The sequence below is a fragment of the Dermochelys coriacea genome, chromosome 4 (assembly GCF_009764565.3).
Source record: "Dermochelys coriacea isolate rDerCor1 chromosome 4, rDerCor1.pri.v4, whole genome shotgun sequence".
NCBI lineage: Eukaryota > Metazoa > Chordata > Testudines > Dermochelyidae > Dermochelys > Dermochelys coriacea.
The window spans coordinates 139,736,294-139,756,778 of NC_050071.1; the positions used below are offsets into that span (position 1 = coordinate 139,736,294).

The window sequence follows — 20,485 nt, forward strand, 5'->3', positions numbered from 1 at the left end:
TTTGAATTCCTTATTTGGAATACAGAAAATAAGGAAAAAACCATTAAAAAGCATTTAAAAAGGAAAGCATTAATAAGTTTCATTCTCACAACTATCCTTCTTCCCTCTCCCTTTTGCCAGAGAGAGTCTTTAAAAACATGTCCACTTGTCTGAAAGTCTCCTAGATGGTACTACGGATGTTAACTATCCTTTTTGGGGAAAAGAGAAAAAGTTACTTATAATGGGTAGGAGCTATTGTTACTGTTGTTGAAATCTGATCCCATTTCCTAAAAGACAAAACAAATTAAATGCACACAAAAGGGAAAAATAAAGAACAACAAAGATAGAAAATACAACTTCTGTCTCTAGTGTTCTCTCACTTGCTGCTTCACTGCTGGAGAAATACAAGCACAGCACAAGGTCTTATCAGCGACTCTGAGACCTGACAAACTTGTACCAGCATCGGGATGTTTAGGGCATTACTTTTAGCTGCCTTTCCGGGCTCAGGCTTACCGCAATGTTTCAAAATATGCATTGTTGTCTAATAAGACAAATAACTGGACAAAAGGAAAAAGGAGAGGGCTAGGAAAGAGAAGAAATATGGTGGGAATGAAAAGAACCTTTTGGGAAACAGGGGAAGGAAGGAAAAGAGAAGGATGTGTGTGAGACAAAGCCTCACATGTCAGGTGATATTTGGGATTAGCATGAGCCAGTTGAGGTGGCAATGGTGATGTCGTCTGGGTCACTCTTCCTTGGCCCAATCTGCTCAGGACATCTCTCAGTATCCAGAAAATGAAGAGTCCGAGGAGATGGTGGGGTTGGCAGCTGTCATGATGAAGTTTTCACCTTCTTCTTCCCTAGTCAGCCATCTGTCTGTATTTCCCCTCACCCCCATCTTTTTTGTTAAGGACCCCAAAAGGGGAGTGATGGACAGAATAGTCCCATCCCCTCATTATTCTGTGCACCATTTAGGCCTAATTTCTGACACACCAATTTTGGTTCATTAATTTCCAGTCCCATACTTTTCTTGTTGACCAGGCATGGTCTTAACACTGTCCTTGAGTTATATTAGGAGGCCTTTTTTTGTTTAGGCTAATTCAGTTTTTTTGCACTTTTTCCCCGTCAACATTTATTATGAGTTATTGTGACATTTTGTGAACTTTCACTCACTTTTCACAGTTGCGCTCAGAGTTAGGGAAAAATTGTAGGCCCAGTTATCACAGAAGAGCCTACAAATTTATATTCTATTATAAAAATTTATATTATTGTATATTTTATAAAAGAAGGCACAGATATTGGAGTGAGAGGAACATATGGAGGGCCATTGTCAGAGCAAAGATGGAGGTGGGGAGGAATACCAATAGGTAACATGATTTGAAATCTAGACCAGGGTAGATATTTTGTGAGGTTACAAAGTTAATTATTTTATTGGGCAGAGGAAGAGTATTTAAAACCAAATATTATCTAAATGTGTTTGCGTTAAAATATATTTGAATGCTGCTACTGCCAGCGACCCCAGAATCATTCTTAGGATAGTCTGCAAAGAACCCTAAATGAATATGGTTTGGAATTACATTGAAGTAAACTTTTCTTTTGTGGGGAGATCCAAATGAAAATGTACAGCTATGTTCTATTTTATATACACTGGATCTTTAAAATGTGTCTTGCTAGATGTTAGTGCTCTCACATGTAGATGAGTATTCTATTCAACATACTGTGAAATAACTCTAGTTCTGATACTTTTAGTGAGAGTTGCTTTCAAAACAGAACAATTTTAATTGAATGACATCTGTTAAAAATAACAGTTTTCTTCTCTCTTTTTCTCTAAATCAGCAAAATAGAGACCTGGACATGTTTATCAACGCATCTAAAAACTTCAACCTCAACATAACTTGGTCAACGAGTTTTGCAGGTAAAAGAGAAAAGTAAACCAGAATCTCAACTGTATGGGAATAATTAAACACTATATGTTACATTTTAGAAATTGGGATGTGGGAAAGAGATGACATTAAGAAAGGAATTTTAGTTTTCCCCTCTCCGGTTTTCCAATTCTCACATCTTGATAATGTGCATTGGAGACAGTTGAAATGCTGATCTAACTTTTTGTAATGCAATATTTTGTGTGTTCATTGATTCTACTAATGAAATACAACTCAAAATTGCAGTCTTCCGCTGAATAGTTCCTTTTACGGTCACAACCATAACTTTATAACTAAGGATAATTGGTCCCCTTTGAAAATCAGTTAAGATCTGCACTGAAAGCAAACTTTTATTGCTACTTTTTAAATGCTGAAACAGCTGGCACCCAGGCAGGGGAGGAGATTCCAGTGGTTTCAAGGTCCAACATAAAGGAATACAAGGACAGCTTCTCCAATGAGAAATTTGATTTCCGGAGCAACCCCAACATCACTTTCTTTGTTTACGTCAGCAACTTCACCTGGCCAATAAAAATACAGGTAAGAACTCTTAATAACTAATAGATATACTCTATTAACACAACTTGTCATCTCTTCCTTCCCTAAAGCATCGGTAAATGTGATATGCTGTGCATTGTCTGAGTTGAGCCACAGCCTTAGACCGTGGAACATAGCACCAGACAAAGGATGAACAAAGAGCTTTCCTTTGGCAAGCAATTCCAAAATGCTCCCCCCTCCATCCCCAATCTTCTGGCACTGTCGCTGTCTCGTGCAGATCTGGAACTGTACCGGTGGAAATCTTCTGCCCCAGAAGCAAAGAAATTGGGCTTCTGATTATTTCAGGGGGGCAGTGAGCATGGTCCAGTGTTGTCATAGAAATGTATTAAAAAACCCAGTCTTTAGCTTTCATAACAAATATAGCATATTGTTTCTCACTCTCAGGGAAAAGTAACCAAATGTCAAAAAACGGAGACCGTTGGTGTGGAAACTAATAGAGGAAGCTTTTATAGGTTCTGCTGCCTCCTTTTTATTTCTTTTTCTTGCCTAGAAACAGCTGGAGGCTTTGCTCCAGGAATGATGGGGCCTGTGGGTTGGTTCTATTCTTTGGTTCAGTGCCCTCTGTTTACTCCTTTCTGTTCTGGTCACATGTGGCACAAATACACCTCATTACATTAGTCCTACATCAGCAGGGGGATTAGAACATAAGAATGGCCATACTGGATCAGACGCTTTGCTTATATTTTTGCTCAGTTCTGAAATCATATTCTCGGCTACTTTGCAATAGACACCACAATTGCAATTTTTAACCTAGTGAATCTGCATTCTTTTTACTTTAAAATGTTTTTTTCTTTTTGTGTTTTTTCTAGTCTGACAAGGTGAAACCTTTTTAAACTTTTTCTTTTTTTTTTTTTAATAGTTTGTTGGACTACTCTTTTTAGAAATCCTTAGCAGGTACTGTACATGGGGATAATGGGAGACTTTTTTGCCCAAGGTATGGTTGTAGTCAGAAGAACTACAATAAAAATGGCACCTCCTACTCAACAGATTGAATACCCAGAGAACCAGAATCGTTCCTGCTAATTTTGGTGGCAAAAATAAGGATTTTAAAAAAAAATATTTTATGTTGTTGGCATGGAACCAGTACAGTTAATGAGAGGTGCATCTTTAACAGTTTCTAGGTTAAATATTACAGATAAGTGTTTATAGTACCACTTGGCCCTAGGAAGGTTCATCACCCACACTAACTAGCTTTAATACTCACTTCTGGTGCTTCAGTACCAGAACATTTTGCGTATTCCAAACTCCCTGTCCCTGTCACAGCTTCATGGCATAGGGATGTGTAGAACTTGTAAGGTGTTGTGGAAACCAGAAGGATATCCTGGCCTGGGAGACAGGGTGAATACCCCAAACCACTTTGGGAATGATATTCTGTGTTCTTACTACAAAAACAGTATACACCCCAGGGGAGCTGAGCTGGCTCTTGGTTTGACAAATCTTGCTTGTGATAAAAATACCTGTCATGCAGAGTCAAATGGCAGCAGAGGCTCAGAAATGGTAGTGGAGTAAGCTCCAGGAGATCATGAGGGTGACCAGAGAGCAAGAACTGCAGTCCATGGAGTCCTTATTGCAGCTGCTGACAGTGCAAATAAGTAAGAGAAGACCCAGCCACTCCCTTATTCAGGTCTAGGTCAACTGTCAGCTGACTCTGGACTTCTACTGAGCCAAGTGCCATTTTTGGGCCAGGAATGCTTCCAGTGAACGGTGGGAACAGAGTTGTGATCGAGACTTAGAATGAGGTGCTGTTGGTATAGAATGTCTGAATGAGGAATACAGTTTTTGTATCTCTGGGGAACTTGTCCAGACATAAAAGCATAAATTCTTCCACGTGTACTTGCCGTTAACTAGAGTAGTAATTACTCTGTGAAAACTGGCAACCTCAGATGAGTCCTGCTGATGGATATATGCATTTCATGTTGCTAAGCCCACTGTGGGGGCTATTTAGCTGGAGATGATAATACACAGTGCCCTACATAGGGGGTGTAATCAAAGTGCACAATGTTGCTGAGATTATGAAGCGTTTTTGCAAGATGTTTCCCAGATTGTGCTTAGACTATTGATGACATCCATAGTTCTATTCTTTGCCTAGCGAGCATGATTGTCATCTGAAAAGGCTATATTCCATGTTGGGTGGACAGACCAGGGAAGTGAGGCAACAGCGTTTCATTCACCAGAACCAGAAGCTGTAGTTCAGAACCCCAGACTGGCTGAGGGCAATAGGCATGCTGCTGTGGTTAGGGAGATGCTCTCAACGGTTGGTTGTTTGCAACAGCACAGTAACAAACTCAAGGAGCTGACTGAGGCGATATCTGAGCCATTAGCGATTATCTTTGAAAAGTCATGGAAGATGAGAGACATTCCAGAAGACTGGAAAATAGCAAATATAGTGCCCATCTATAAAAATGGGAAATAAGGACAACCCGGGGAATTACAGACCAGTCAGCTTTAACTTCTGTACCCAGAAAGATAATGGAGCAAATAATTAAGCAATCAATTTGCAAACACGTAGAAGATAATCAGGTGATAAATAACAATCAGCATCAATTTGTCAAGAACAAATCTTGTCAAACCAACCTGATAGCTTTCTCTGACAGGTTAACAAGCTTTGCGGATGGGGGGAAGGGGTAGATGTGGTATATCTTGACTTTAGTAAGGCTTTTGATACTGTCTCACATGACCTTCTCATAAACAAACTAGGAAAATACAACCTAGATGAAGCTACTATAAGGTGGGTGCATAACTGGTTTGAAAATTGTTCCCAGAGAGTAGTTATCAGTGGTTCACAGTCATGCTGGAAGGGCATAATGAGTGGGATCCCACAGGGATCAGTTCTGGGTCTAGTTCTGTTCAATACTTTCATCAGTGATTTAGATAATGGCATAGAGAGTACACTTGTAAAGTTTGCCGACAATACCAATCTGGGAGGGGTTGCAAGACATTTGGAGGATGGAATTAAAATTCAAAATGATCTGGACAAACTGGAGAAATGGTCTGAAGTAAATAAGATGAAATTCAATAAGGACAAATGTAAAGTACCCCACTTAGGAAGGAACAGTCAGTTGCACACATACAAAATGGGAAATGACAGCCTAGGAAGGAGTACAGCGGTAAGGGATCTGGGAGTCATAGTGGATCACAACCAAAATATGAGTCAACAGTGTAACACTGTTGCAAGAAAAGCAAACCTCATTCTGAGATGTATTAGCAGGAGTATTGTAAGCAAGACACGAGAAATAATTCTTCCGCACTGATCAGGCCTCAGGTGGAGTATTGTGTCCAGTTCTGGGTGCCACATTTCAGGAAAAATGTGGACAAATTAGAGAAATTTAAGAGAAGAGCAACAAAAATGATTAAAGGTCTAGAAAACATGACCTGTGAGGGAAAATTGGGTTTGTTTAGTCTGGAGAGGAGAAGAGTGAGAGGGGACATGATGATAGTTTTCAAGTTCATAAAAGGTTGTTATAAGGAGGAGCAGGAAAAAATTGTTCTTCTTAACCTCTGAGGATAGGACAAGAAATAGTGGACTTAAATTGCAGCAAGGGTGGTTTAGGTTGGACATTAGGAAAAACTTCCTGACTGTCAGGGTGGTTAAGCACTGCAATAAATTGCCTAGGGAGGTGGTGGAATCTCCATCATTGAGGATTTTTAAGAGCAGGTTGGACAAATACCTGTCAGGGATGGTCTAGATAATCCTTAGTCCTGCCTTGAGTGCAGGGGACGGGACTAGATGACCTCTCTAAGTCCCTTCCTGTTCTATGATTCTATGAAACATGGTGATGGCCTTGAGCTAGAATAAGAGGTTCTCAAATTTCATTGCACAGCAACCCCCTTCTGACAACAAATATTACTACATGACCCCAGGAGGGGGGAATGAAGCCCAAGCCCCTTGTGGAGGGGGCCAAGGGGGCCGAAGCTTGAGCTCCGCTGCCCTGGGCAGGGGGGCCAAAGCTGTAGCCTGTGCCCCACCGCCCAGGCCTGAAGCTGAAGCCAGAGCCCCATGGCCTTGGGTGATGGGGCTCGGCCTTCAGCCCTGGGTCCCAGCAAGTCTAATGCCTGTCCTGGCGACCCCATTAAAAAGGGGTTGTGACCCATTTTGGGGTCCCAGCCCACACTTTGAGAACCATTGTGCTTGATTAATTGGCATCTGGAGGTGCAGGCAAAGGAGTGTTTTTGGGGTGGGCCTGGAGAACCATTATTCTTGAGGCTGTTAAATAGTAACCAACATGTGTTCTGTGCCCTGCTCGTTTGTTCTCTGGAGAGGGAAGAAATTTTTTTCCCTTAGAGTAATAGTGACCACACTCTGTGAAGTATAAACCCAACTCTTGTACTCCTTTTCATTCCCATTCTCTAGCTAATACAAAGATGAAATCGTAAGTCGTGTGTGGAGTTTCTTTCATCACCTGAGTTCTATGGTGCCTGACCTTGTTCCCCTTCCAGTGACACTTTCTTTTCCTGTCACCACACCACCATATACTTTGGTTCTTTTGAGTTTCGTGTGAGGCATTGATGGGAATTGCTTTGAGTAGATGTAATTGTAAAGGTACTAGGAGTTCTTGAGAAACGTTCAAAGCAATTTTTTGTGTAGACAGTGTTTTTCAAGAATTGAATGAACTTTTTATTTTGATAACAAAACTCAACTTTGCCACCTTCTATCAGAGCCTAATTACTAAACTACCCTGAATTATTTACCTTGCTTTCCCTTGACACACATTCACCAGCAGTAGTATATTTGCCTTAGTTCTGCGCAGATTTCTTAAATGCTCCTGTTTCTCATGGGAAAATTCTGACCTTTGCCATAACTTAAAAAAAAAATTAGTTTCTCACAGTTTAATTATATTATTCTTTTCCCGTAATTCTTTATATTGCACAATTTAGTTTATTTTCTCATGAACTTGAGCTAGCTTAGATTTATACATGATGTTGAAAACACTAGTGTCTCTCGCTCCAACAGTTGCTCCCTCCTCTTCCTCATAATTCTTGCATAGCAGTTCACAGAATGCTTTTGTATAAAAGATGTCCAGGGAAGAATTCTTAAAGGATAATTGAAAAATGTGGATGAGAAAATATAATTGTCCTCCAGGGTCTGCAGTGAGGGATTTAACCTTGCCTTTAAGGCTCTGCGTAATCTTCCCTCATCTTATTTTCTCCGACCCACTCACTAGCATTTTATATTTCTCCCACTCCTTTCCTTGATTGTTTCCCTTATTTTTCCACACTCAGCTTCTTACTTTCTAGTGTGGTGTTTCCTCTCCTACCTTGTGAACTGTTTTGGGAAGGGACTGCCTAATAACTGCTCCTTGATTGGAATTCTTAGACATTACCGGAATTTTCTTTTTCTTTTTCTTTTTCTTCCCTTTCCCTTTTTCTTTTTCTTTTTCAAGTGAAACAACCTATCCCTTCCCTCCTTCTTATCTTAAATCCCACAATTTTTAGGAATATTTCCTGCCTCCGCCTCTCTAGTAATCTCTCCACTCAATGCCCTTTCCTAAATTGTTGTTCATTGTTTTACGATGTATGTCCTATCGACTTTAGTTTGCAAGCCCTTTGGGACAAGTAGCTTGACTTAATTTGTTAGTTCAGACTCCATCTTGCAAAGTGTCTAGGGCATGTTTTTGTTTTTTTGTTTTTTTTAGAAGGCTGCCTCCTGCAGTTTTGGTCATTGCAGCAACATTTTTAACATAACATTGGTCATGTTACATTTTTAAACTTTCTGCAAATACTTAAAATGTGCTAATTTTCTTTTGAAACTACTGTTTTCAGTTCTTAAATTGTGGTGAATTCATTTAAAATGTGATAATTTCAAATTGTGGCTTGTGTGATAAGTTAGCAAAGACAGAGTAGTTCTATGGCATTTCTTTGCAACTTAAACGTTTTTAGTCATCTTTCTTTATTCAAATCTAATGATGTGTATTGCTCAGATTGGCCTTCTTGTTTTCTAGTTTGAATAGCATAATGATTATTCCTAGTATACAAGTTCTGTTGTATTAGCTCATTCTCATCTTTGTCGTGTTCTGCATGATCAAATCTGTGTAGTACAAAACTTTTTTTAAAAAGCTGTAGAAATCTACACTGAACGATATTACTTAATTTTTTTTAAAAATATTGTTCCTAAGATCCTTGATTCAAATTTGCCTTGTGTTTCTGGCTGTCCTACCCCCTCTCCTTGCCTTTTTAAGCTGGACTCGGAGCATATAAATGCTCTTTTGTGCTAGAGATAGCTGTATTCTTGCCAATGCTGAAATCTGGCTTTTTTTCCCCTTTTCACTCCACCTCTCCAAAACCACTTCAGTTAGTTTTTAAAGTATATTGGTGTAGGATGTCTTTTTTTTTTTTTTCCTCCCCTACTTTTTAGAAAATAATCATATAAAATCATTTAAGAATTAAAACTGCAAAATGTAGAGGGCCTGTTTTTAAAAAGTTACAGAAATCTGTTTCTGGGTTAGCTCTGTCTGAATAACTTCCATTTTATGAAAGCCACGTTGTGGAGTTCATTTAAAGACTTAGTTTGCCAAGCTTCCTTTGAAAACACAGGTAAGTTCTTGTTGAAAAATGTCTTGGTATTCTTCTCTATTTGCACTCTAGTTCTTTGCTGTCAGTAGATTTAGTTTGGCTTAACTATATTAAGCCTATGAGCGTTGTATAAAGCATAATATTCACCTTTCCACTTCAGTTTATTCTGTCTTGAATGTGCTGTATTAAGTAGTCCTTGCCAGAAGCAGGACAGACAATGTACCTCTAAAAATAGCATTTTTTTTGGAATGGTCACATGAAAGTGGTATGATGTAGCTAATATTTTATTTTACCTGTAATCCTCATCTTTTATGACAGTTTATAAAACAGTTGCTCTATTTGTACAGGAAAAATAATCTCTTGGATTATAAAAAATAATACAGTTTTTGAATATCACAACTAAGGAGGAAGGAAATTCAATGTAGGAACTTGCAGTGGAATTTTACTGATTATTTGAATTGAAAACAATGTTTTTCCTCTGTTTACATTTGTGAAACTAAAGTACAGTATCTGACAAGCACCTAATGGAGAGAACGTGAAATCCTCTTTGATACTTGTGTAAACATCAGCAGTATTAAACTGACGTGCATTTACTTTGAACAAATTACAGTAAATAAACCTCTCTTCAAAATAGCCAGTAGATCGACCATGTAGCTGCTAGTATAGCTAATTTGAAACCTATTTTAACAGCTTTAAGTTTTCTAATAAAGTAAGAGGCCAGCCAGGCAAGACTATTTTGCAAATCTAGTATTTATGGTATTTTTACCACTCAAAATAAATATACAAAGTTGTTTTCTTGTGTCATGATTCTTGTACTGAGGCCATTGGGAGTACCCAAATTCTATAGTCTGGCTCTTTTTGCGTCTGTATATAACAAGTTAAGGTGGTCCCTGGAGATATAGTTTGTAACCATATCATTGACTGGCAGTTTGGTTCATTTCTCTCTCCTGTGTTGGATTGAGTTCTCTTTACTGAGTTCTCTTAACTGACTGTTAAGTTATTCATCGATTCCAGAGCCCAAAGGGACCGTTGTGATCAATTAGTCTACCTCTTCTATAACACAGGCCATAGAATGTCCCTAAAATAATTCCTAGGGCAGATTTTTTTAGAAAAACATCCCATCCCAATTTAAAGATGGCCAGTGATGGAGATTTTACTTCTGCCCATGGTAGATTGTGCCTTTTATCTTCACTGTTAAAAATGTACATCTTTTTCTGTCCTAAATTTGTGTAGCTTCAGTTTCCAACCATTAGATCATGTTACATCTTTCTCTGCTAGATTGAGGAGCCAATTATAAAATATTTGTTCTCCATGTACATACTGAAAGACTGTAATCTAGTCACCCGTTAACCTCCTTTTATTAAGATAGATAAATTGAGGTCCTTCAGTCTATCACTATAAGGCATGTATTCTAGTCCTGTATTCATTCTTGTGGCTCTTCTCTGAACTCTCTCTAATTTATTAGCATCCTTATGAACCACATGTTCCAAAGAGCAAGGAAGACATAGGGACTTTTACAAACTCTTGCATATGAAATATTTTAATATACCTTTGCAAAATCTCACTATATGCTCACTACATGCCATTTGCTTGAAGAACTTCACCTCAACCACTTGAGGCTTCAGAAAACTTCCATGGTAGCAGTGGCCATCACAGCATGATATATCAGTTTAGAGCATCACATTGCAATTGGACAGTTTTTAGGTTTTGAGGATCTGAAATATGGGGTGACCAGTGGGATGGCTTCAGTTCACTTAAATTGTTGAATTCTTCTCTGATTTAATTACTACCATGGAGGGGAAAAGGGGAGTGGAGTATAGATGAAATTGTTTCTGCTGTTGATATCTGCATATCCCCAACATCTGAAATTTCTTTATGTGAAGTTCAATCTTGGTTTTTTTTTCTATATAGTGTATTCTGTATAGAGCTTTGGTCCTTCTTACTTGAGGATATCCTAAATCACCTGCATAGCATGTGTACCACCATCTGGGGTTCTCATAAGACAATCATTTTAGGTATTTTAAAGGTGCTTCCCATCATGGTATCAAAGTATTTTGTGAATCCATTTAATATATCGAATCACTTTCATTTATTTCACTAAATAAGTCTGTATGTGGAGCATGAAGATGGAAATCACCCATCTTTGTGAAATTGATAGTTGGCTTATGATTAAAGGCTGAAAACTCAAGCATAGAAATTGTAACAAATGGCAAAATTTAAAATTTAGTGCAGCCTGTAATACATCCTAATTAAGTCCATCTTTTAATTTACATAAAGTATTCTTTTCATTGATGATCTAGATGAAGGCATCTTAACTATTCATATAAATGTACACAGTTAAGTTACACAGCACACCAATTACTCTTGACATGAAAGCATTCTGTAAGGAGTATGTGTCAGTGGGACTGAAAGTGAAATTGGCACATTGAAACAGTTTGGGACTTGCATTCTATTTCATTATAAATGGAATTTCTTATTAGTGGATTCTATTGTATGTAGCTTTTTGTTACCTCCAGTTTCTTATCAAATTTTTTCATGATTGTTGTATCTTGTAGAAAGATGAGCATATCACCTTCCCAAATCAAATAGTAATGAAATGAAACCTCCTTTGAGCATATAAGTATAGGAGTACTGTTCTTCTCTAAGAAGTGATTATATAAAATGGCACCTCCTGTAACAAATCTGCTTCCTTCGTTTATGGAGTCATAGCTACAGTAGAACCTCAGAGTTGTGAACACTAGAGTTTCGAACGGCCCGGTCAATGACACACCGCATTTGGAACCGGAAGTATGCAATCAGGCAGCAGCAGAGACCCTCTCCCCCACCCTCGCCCCCAAAAAGAGCAAGTACAGTCCTGGGTTAAACATAAACTACTAAAAAATAAAGGGGAAGTTTAAAAAAGAAAACAGATTTGACAAGGCAAGGAAACTGCTTCTGTGCTTGTTTCATTTTAAATTAAGATGGTTAAAAGTAGCATTTTTTCTTCTACATAATATAGTTTCAAAGCAGTATTAAGTCAATGTTCAGTTGAAAACTTTTGAAAGAACCACCATAACATTTTGGTCAGAGTTGTGAACATTTCAGAGTTACAAACAACCTTCATTCCTGAGGTGTTCGTAGCTCTGAGGTGCTACTGTACTTATTTTACATGCCTTTTTTACTGCTTTTTTTCTCCTGTTAACCATTCAGTGCCAGCACAGCTAAGAAGGAATGAACTGGATTCTATGTATTTCTGTGCATCAACAGAATTAATTGCCAGTCAGTTTAATGAATGCACATGTAATCCCATTGAAGGCATTTGAGTTGCACAATTGTCACTGAATGTCTCTTTTGCTTCCAAAACTTATACTCTTGGTTGTGTGCAAAAACCAAGAATTGAAATTGACTTTGAGTGCACAAAGTTTGCAGAGCGGGCAGTTAGATGGCACTTGATATGACATTATGAAAACACAGCACACATGAAACACCATGATACCATTACATTCCCGTGATACTGGGAATGGATGAGTCATTACACAAAGTAAAACTATTTCCCCATGGTATTTCTCCCTCCCACCCCACCCCCCACTGTTCCTCTGATATTCTTGTTAACTGCTGGATTAGCCTACCTTGCTTGTCACCATGAAAGGGTTTCCTCCTTTCCCCCCCCTGCTGCTGGTGATGGCTTATCTTAAGTGATCACTCTCCTTACAGTGTGTCTGATAAACCCATTGTTTCATGTTCTCTGTGTGTGTGTATATAAATCTCTCCTCTGTTTTTTCCACCAAATGCATACGATGAAGTGAGCTGTAGCTCACGAAAGCTTATGCTCTAATAAATTTGTTAGTCTCTAAGGTGCCACAAGTACTCCTTTTCTCCTTACAGTGTGTATGATAAACCCATTGTTTCATGTTCTCTCTGTGTGTGTGTATACAAATCTCTCCTCTGTTTTTTCCACCAAATGCATCCGATGAAGTGAGCTGTAGCTCACGAAAGCTTATGCTCTAATAAATTTGTTAGTCTCTAAGGTGCCACAAGTACTCCTTTTCTTTTTGTGAATACAGACTAACACGGCTGCTACTCTGAAACCTGTCATGATACCATTGTTAGTCATATTTCAGAGTACATCTTTAATTTAAGATAAATTAAGATACTTCCAAAGAATGGCCTTCTTATTGAATACAGCAGGCGCATCTCCTGCTATAGTGGATTCAGCTATTTGAGAGGGAAATATTAACCAATATTTTGCGAACTGCCATGAGTTTATATTACTAGTACAGGTTAAACCCTCAGACAATGTAAGGGACATTCATTATCATATTATCATACATTAACACAATATGTCTGAGGTTCTTAGGACTATTCAAGCAAAATGCTTAAACATTAAATTCTTGTTTCAAAAACAAAATCAAAAAAAGGTTAAAGCATTACTAAAGCAGGTTTTAGTTACATTTCCTTCCCTATGACACTTGGTTCTCTGTGCTGCTGTTTTCACCAATTCTGTCGCTGTTAAATCTGGCTCTAATGGGGGACTTCGATCACACTTCATCTGCTGGGAGAGCAATACAGCAATGGACAGACAATCCAGGAAATTTTTGGAGAGTGTTGGGGACAACTTCCTTGTGCAAGTGCTGGAGCAACCAACTAGGGACTGTGCTCCTCTTGACCTGCTGCTTACAAACAGGGAAGAATTGGTAGGGCAAGTAGGAGTGGGTGTCAACCTAGGCAGCAGTGAGAATGAGATGGGTGAGTTCAGGATCCTGACAAAAGGAAGAAAGAGTAGCAAAATACAGACCCTGGACTTCTGAAAAGCAGACTGAGACTCTCTTAGGGAACTGATGGGCAGGATTCCCTGGGAAGCTAATATGAGGAGGCAAGAAGGGAAGATGACCTCCTGAGGTCTCTTCCAATCCTAATATTCTATGATAAACCAGGTGACCATCATTAGTATGAATTGGCATACCCATTTCAATTAGACATAAATTTTACATGCAATATACTGGTTAGTATTGCTTGGGAAGCATTTTCGAGAATGCAGAGTCAAGTCAAGTTATGGATGAAACTTTGTTTCAGCAAAACAAACATTGAGATGCAGTTACCCTCTGACAGGTGGTTAGCAATAGGCTGCAGCATAAGAATGGAACTTGATGAATGTTCCTTTTTTATTTTAAGCTTTCTTTTTCTTTAAGGGTACTTGTATACAGTACAGAAAGCCCACCTAGAGTGTAGAGCTCTAAGGAGCTTTACAGCCTAACTACAAAGCCTAAATTAAGACTGGATGATAACTGATTCCATGTTCATAAGCAAATTAAATGTAGTGGGTTTGGTAACTTTCCTGATAGGCCTTCAGTGAAATGTTGACTGTGTATGCTTACTATGCTCCCTGCATTAGGGATGGATAAAGGTGATCGAACAGAGCCAGTGTGAGCTATGTACATACACTCCACCCCCACATGCTCTTCATTATCAGATTCTGACAGCAGTAGAATATTCACGTCTCTTGTTAATGATGGCTCATGGTGTCTCTTTCCTTTGGATAAATATACTTGCATGTGCCTAGGAGCCTGTCACACTACATCTTTTCCTGACAATGATGGGATACTTGCTTTAATCCGAACAATGAAAGATAAATCAGTTTGTTTTAATCTTTTGCAATTTACTGTTGAATGTAATTACTTTCAGTGATATGCAATTACATGCTGATTTCCAGAACAGGCAAATTGACATCTCCTGTTGGGCATGGGGAGATTTGAAACAGAACAGTTAAATGGATACTTTAAAACATGAAACAGCTGTTTCCTTTCTAGCTCTTGCCTTCTTATTTTTGGCATCAATTGGTGACATTTTTCTCCCTTTTTGGAAGTTGTTCCCTTTAACATTAGGGAGTATTTTTGCAAGCATCTTTCTAAATCCTTGAAAATTAGGAATTGTTTTAGAAGGCAGTCCACCATTTTCAGGAGGTGTTGCAACTTTTAGGATTTGCCACCGAAGGTAATGACTTTCCGATGATAGGTGATTTCAGCATGAGTAGCTTTCTTTTTCAAGGTTGCTGATGTTTTATTGTAGAACAGTAGTATGGCATGTATGTAATCCATATATTATGGTGGGTTTTTTGCACTTGGAGTCAACTGCGACTCTAAAGCCATTACGGTTAAGTTGGACTTTGCGGCAGTACTACAGCCCTATGTTGTTGAAATCCGTTTGAGGAGCAATGTAGTATTGTCTCTCCTTGTTTTAGGATATCTCTGTAGTTTATGGCAATGTGTATGAAGTGTTTTGATGATAAAGAAATGGTTTTCCTTGAAGCCAGAAAATGTTATCTTTAGAAGTGAATTGACCTACTATTCTTTTTGTAGTTATGCCTCTTGGGTCATTGAGTTGTGTTAAATGGTTTCACAGCCTTAAACAGATGCTTCAATCTTGTCCTTCTCCAGTTTTATTATAATACATTCGTACAGCATTGTAAACTGCAGGATAAAAGAGATGTAGGATGAGAAATTTACTGATGACTAGATGGGATTACTTGAAGAACTGGCTTTCCATTTGGGATATAGGGAGATGGGGGATAGTGATTGTTTTACCAAAACAAATTGTACCTCTTCAAGGGTAAAACTCCAGGTCCCAAATGGCTAATACCTAACAGAGAGCTCCAAGAAAGGGCGCTACTTAAATTTAAATATATGCTCCAACAATAAGGCAGCTCCCTTCTTCATTGAAGTGGGAAGTCTGCTACCTCCTTACTTGAAATGGTGTTAGGATCGAAAAATATCTACTGGTATGTGGTCTGGAACGTGGCTGTGTAAGAGATTTGCAATGGTGCTGTGTTTGTGATCCAAGGAGGTACCGAAGCTTGGCCCTCACCGTGTAAAAGGCAGTGTTATCTCCTCTTAAGAAAATCTTCATTCTGAAATTGGTTCCCCTTTTTCTAAAATAGCCATCATTTGACCTTGAGTACACACTGCAAACTCCCAGCTGAGGGATTGGTAGGTGTTGGGCTTCTTAGAGCAAGAGCGTTTTTTCTTTTGGTGACCTTATGGATTGGTTTTATGTTGGTGTGTGCAGTGTTGTTTCGGCTATGTTGGTCCCAACATTTTAGAGAGACCAGGAGGGTGAAGTAATATCTTTTTTTGGACAAACTTCTGCAGGTGAAAGAGACAAGCTTTTGAGCTACAGAGGTCTTCTCCACAACTGAGGAGCAGCCCTGTGTAGCTTGAAAGCTTCTCTCTTTCACCAGCAGAAATTGGTCCAGTAAAAGATATTACCTCACTCACCTTGTCTGTCTTACGTGGGTGTGGTCAGTTTTAGGCTTCTCATATGATGCTTGAATGCAGGAGACTTACCTGTCTAGGCCTTTATTGTTAGTTGCCGTAATTATAATGCCAGCTGCTATTGTATCTGAATGCCTAAGAATGTTTTAGTTGCCTGTAACTAGGAATAGATGCTCTCTAAATCCCAATTAAAAAGTTAAATTAGTTGTCCTGTGAATATGGAACAGGGTAGAGACTCCCTGCAGAGTATGAAAGGGAAAAAGGCAGGATTTTAAAAATGGATATTATTTGTATTACCATACCACAAAACTGCCCAAGTAGATTTTTTTTTTAAAAAAGCCCACCCTTTTTACTTACTCTTAAATGTTGTGTGCAATTACTGCCTACAATCTGCCTCTTTTCCAGAATTCACTAATTTATAGGATCAATAAGAACACATTAAGGTGTTTTCCTATAGACCCATTGCTTCACTAAATGATATGAAAGTATTAGTAAATGTTTTAGACAGCAAGATCAAAATGAGTCATTAATTCTGAATTATCAGTCCGTCTTTGTATTAGAAAGTTCTCCATGTCACAGTAGAAGACAAATATTCCACATAATCTGGGCCTTCACCAACTGGTGGAATGAAAGGGAACTGCTAGTTACTGGTAATGAGTGTCCTGAACTCGTTTAAATGGCTTGCTTATTTTGCCTGCTAGAAAAGTGAAATTTAGTTCCAGCTCAACTCTCCTGTAACATAAACCCAGGGAAAAAATCTACACAAAAACAAAGTCCAGCATATGACACACAATCTGGCATAGGAACATTGAATAAATAATGTATTGTCAGATGGTGCTACTTAATGAGTCTAGTCCTTCGATCAGCTGTTAGATGTGCCTTAATACGGTATGATACACTGCTGGAATAATCCTCTTTCTTTCCAAAGCACATGCGTCTTTGCTCTTTCTTTTTATTTAAAAAGCAGAACAAAAATACCAGCAGCCTTATACTCAGAAACAACCAACCCTGCAAACAGTATGCACACAATAAAGAGAAAAAGTTTAAAGGGCCCAGTTTCATTTTCAAGTTTCAAACAGTTCATTATATAAACAGTGAGCAAAGAAATGATTTTTACAACGTTGAAATGTGCCTCCATACTGTCCTTTTAATCAGTGTGAAAACTGTGGTTCTCCTATCTTTTTTCCTCAAAATAAGTAGGCTGTTTAGAAACTGTTTTTGATTACAGCTACTTAATGTAGTAAGATGACACAAGAAATCTGAAATGGTGTGAGCTTTGGTATTGTCTAATGATAAGTGTTGTTACTAGGAAATATTTTTGTTACTGGGCTTTGTATAAAATACTTACCACTTCTGTAGAGACTTTAATGCTCAGCACTTTACAAATATTAATAAAATCTGTGAGTTTTTGTTATTCATTCCATATAATTGATAGAAATTGCTTTTAGGTCCCTTTAACCTGTAGATAGCAAAGACTTTATTAGGCCATCCATTCCCTCTCCTATCATGCAGGATTGTTTTCTGTTGTGCATATTTCTAGAGCTTTGTCTGGTTTAAATTGATACAAGTAATGAGGCTATCGCCTCTCTTCTTTAAAAAAAAAAAAAAAAAAAAAAAAGAGTACTTGTGGCACCTTAGACTAACAAATTTATTTGAGCATAAGCTTTTGTGAGCTACAGCTAACTTCATCGGATGCATTCGGTGGAAAATACAGTGGGGAGATTTATATACACACACAGAGAACATGAAACAATGGGTTTTATCATACACACTGTAAGGAGAGTGATCACTTAAGATGAGCTATTACCAGCAGGAAGGAGGGGGGGGGGGGAGGAGGAAAACCTTTTGTAGTGATAATTAAGGTGGGCCATTTCCAGCAGTTAACAAGAACGTCTGAGGAACAGTGGGGGGTGGGGTGGGGGGAGAAATAACATGGGGAAATAGTTTTACTTTGTGTAGGTTTCAGAGTAGCAGCCGTGTTAGTCTGTATTCGCAAAAAGAAAAGGAGTACTTGTGGCACCTTAGAGACTAACAAATTTATTAGAGCATAAGCTTTCGTGAGCTACAGCTCACTTCATCGGATGCATCCGATGAAGTGAGCTGTAGCTCAAGAAAGCTTATGCTCTAATAAATTTTAGTCTCTAAGGTACCACAAGTACTCCTTTTCTTTTTACTTTGTGTAATGACTCATCCACTCCCAGTCTCTATTCAAGCCTAAGTTAATTGTATCCAGTTTGCAAATTAATTCCAATTCAGCAGTCTCTCGTTGGAGTCTGTTTCTGAAGCTTTTTTGTTGAAGGATAGTCACTCTCAGGTCTGTAATCGTGTGACCGAAGAGATTGAAGTATTCTCCGACTGGTTTTTGAATGTTATAATTCTTGACGTCTGATTTGTGTCCATTTATTCTTTTACGTAGAGACTGTCCAGTTTGACCAATGTACATGGCAGAGGGGCATTGCTGGCACATGATGGCATATATCACATTGGTAGATGCGCAGGTGAACGAGCCTCTGATAGTGTGGCTGATGTGATTAGGCCCTATGATGGTGTCCCCTGAATAGATATGTGGACAGAGTTGGCAACGGGCTTTGTTGCAAGGATAGGTTCCTGGGTTAGTGGTTCTGTTGTGTGGTGTGTGGTTGCTGGTGAGTATTTGCTTCAGATTGGGGGGCTATCTGTAAGCAAGGACTGGCCTGTCTCCCAAGATCTGTGAGAGTGATGGGTCGTCCTTCAGGATAGGTTGTAGATCCTTGATGATGCGTTGGAGAGGTTTTAGTTGGGGGCTGAAGGTGATGGCTAGTGGTGTTCTGTTATTTTCTTTGTTGGGCCTGTCCTGCAGTAGGTGACTTTTGGGTACTCTTCTGGCTCTGTCAGTCTGTTTCTTCACTGCAGCAGGTGGGTATTGTAAGTTGTAAGAATGCATGATAGAGATCTTGTAGGTGTTTGTCTCTGTCTGAGGGGTTGGAGCAAATGCGCTTATATTGTAGAGCTTGGCTGTAGACAATGGATCGTGTGGCGTGATCTGGATGAAAGCTAGAGGCATGTAGGTAAGAATAGCGGTCAGTAGGTTTCCGATATAACACCTCTCTTCTAGCAACTATTCCACAGCCTAAACCAAACCAACCAATCAAAGGGACATGAATACTGATCTTTGTCAATCCCTAGCTTCATTTTCTTCTTGTTTCCTTCTTGTCAGTTTACAGTTTACAGGCACCTTTTGTTTAACATGTCTGTAAAGTACCTACCCTCTGTAAAGCTCATTGTTTTCCTACATTTTAGGGGATGGAGAATGTGTGAGAGCTGGACTGCACTACAAATTTTGACAGTGAATTGATATGTGTGATATTGATATATTGACAGTGAATTCACAGTGAATTGATATGTTGGTGAACACAGTTTGTCTTGGTTTACATTGACTTGCAAAGTCCTGATCAACACGCAGTCAACTAGTTTGATTCTTTACAAACATGTTCAAGCAGCAATATTTTATAGTGATTACTAACATTGAGTGATAGACCCGCCTTTCCCAGTTCCTTTTTCAGTGTTAATGGTTTCGTTTGTGTGTGTTTGTGTAATATGATTGACTGTTAGATTTGCTGTTGAATGGCTCTCTTTAGTTGTTAAAGGGTGTGTAGTCTCTGGCATAGTTACTCTAATAATTTATAAAACAAAATCAAATTTAAAATAAGTAAATGTAAACTATCTTTACATGTAAGATAGACTCTTGGGGTACAAAGACACTGGCAGTAGTAACAATGCCCACTTAGCATCTGCAAAGTTGCCGTAAACTCCAGATGACATTCTAACTAACTTCTTTCCTGCCTTTGTGGTATGAGCAGACTGGCATGTGGTTTACTAGGGAAAATAATCTTTGTGATGTTTGTAGTTGAGATTTGTCTCCTGCAGCTGGACTCCATGAGCAGTACCCATTTCCCTTGCAAGAAGCTTGCCAACTGACAGACTTTCAGGCTAATGCATTAGTCTACTATCCCAACTGCCAAACTCAAGATAACTCAAAACAGATTTGCAGCATAAATACATCTGAGGTCCAGTATAAGGGTTGATATTGTAACGGTTTTTCAGGAAGTCTTCTAGTTTGAACTCAAATGCTTTTAAACCTAGCTGTGGAAAATGTGAATTTTTTTTTTCAAAAAAGTCAAATGGTTTTTTTTTCCTTTTTAGTTTCAGATGAATTCCACATCCTGTAGCGAATTCCGAACTTAGATTTTGACTAACGAATGATATGTTTTTATAAAGATATTTTTTCTAGTCTAT

The 20,485-nt window shown here is 38.6% G+C and overlaps 1 protein-coding gene across 1 annotated transcript in view; it reads left to right on the forward strand.

The window, feature by feature from the left end:
- Window positions 1-20,485, forward strand: part of ATRN (attractin) — a 262,010-nt gene that overhangs the window by 145,430 nt on the left and 96,095 nt on the right. Inside the window, 2 exon segments of the mRNA XM_038398370.2 lie at window positions 1,813-1,891; window positions 2,278-2,435. Coding sequence (XP_038254298.2) covers window positions 1,813-1,891; window positions 2,278-2,435 — 237 coding nt within the window.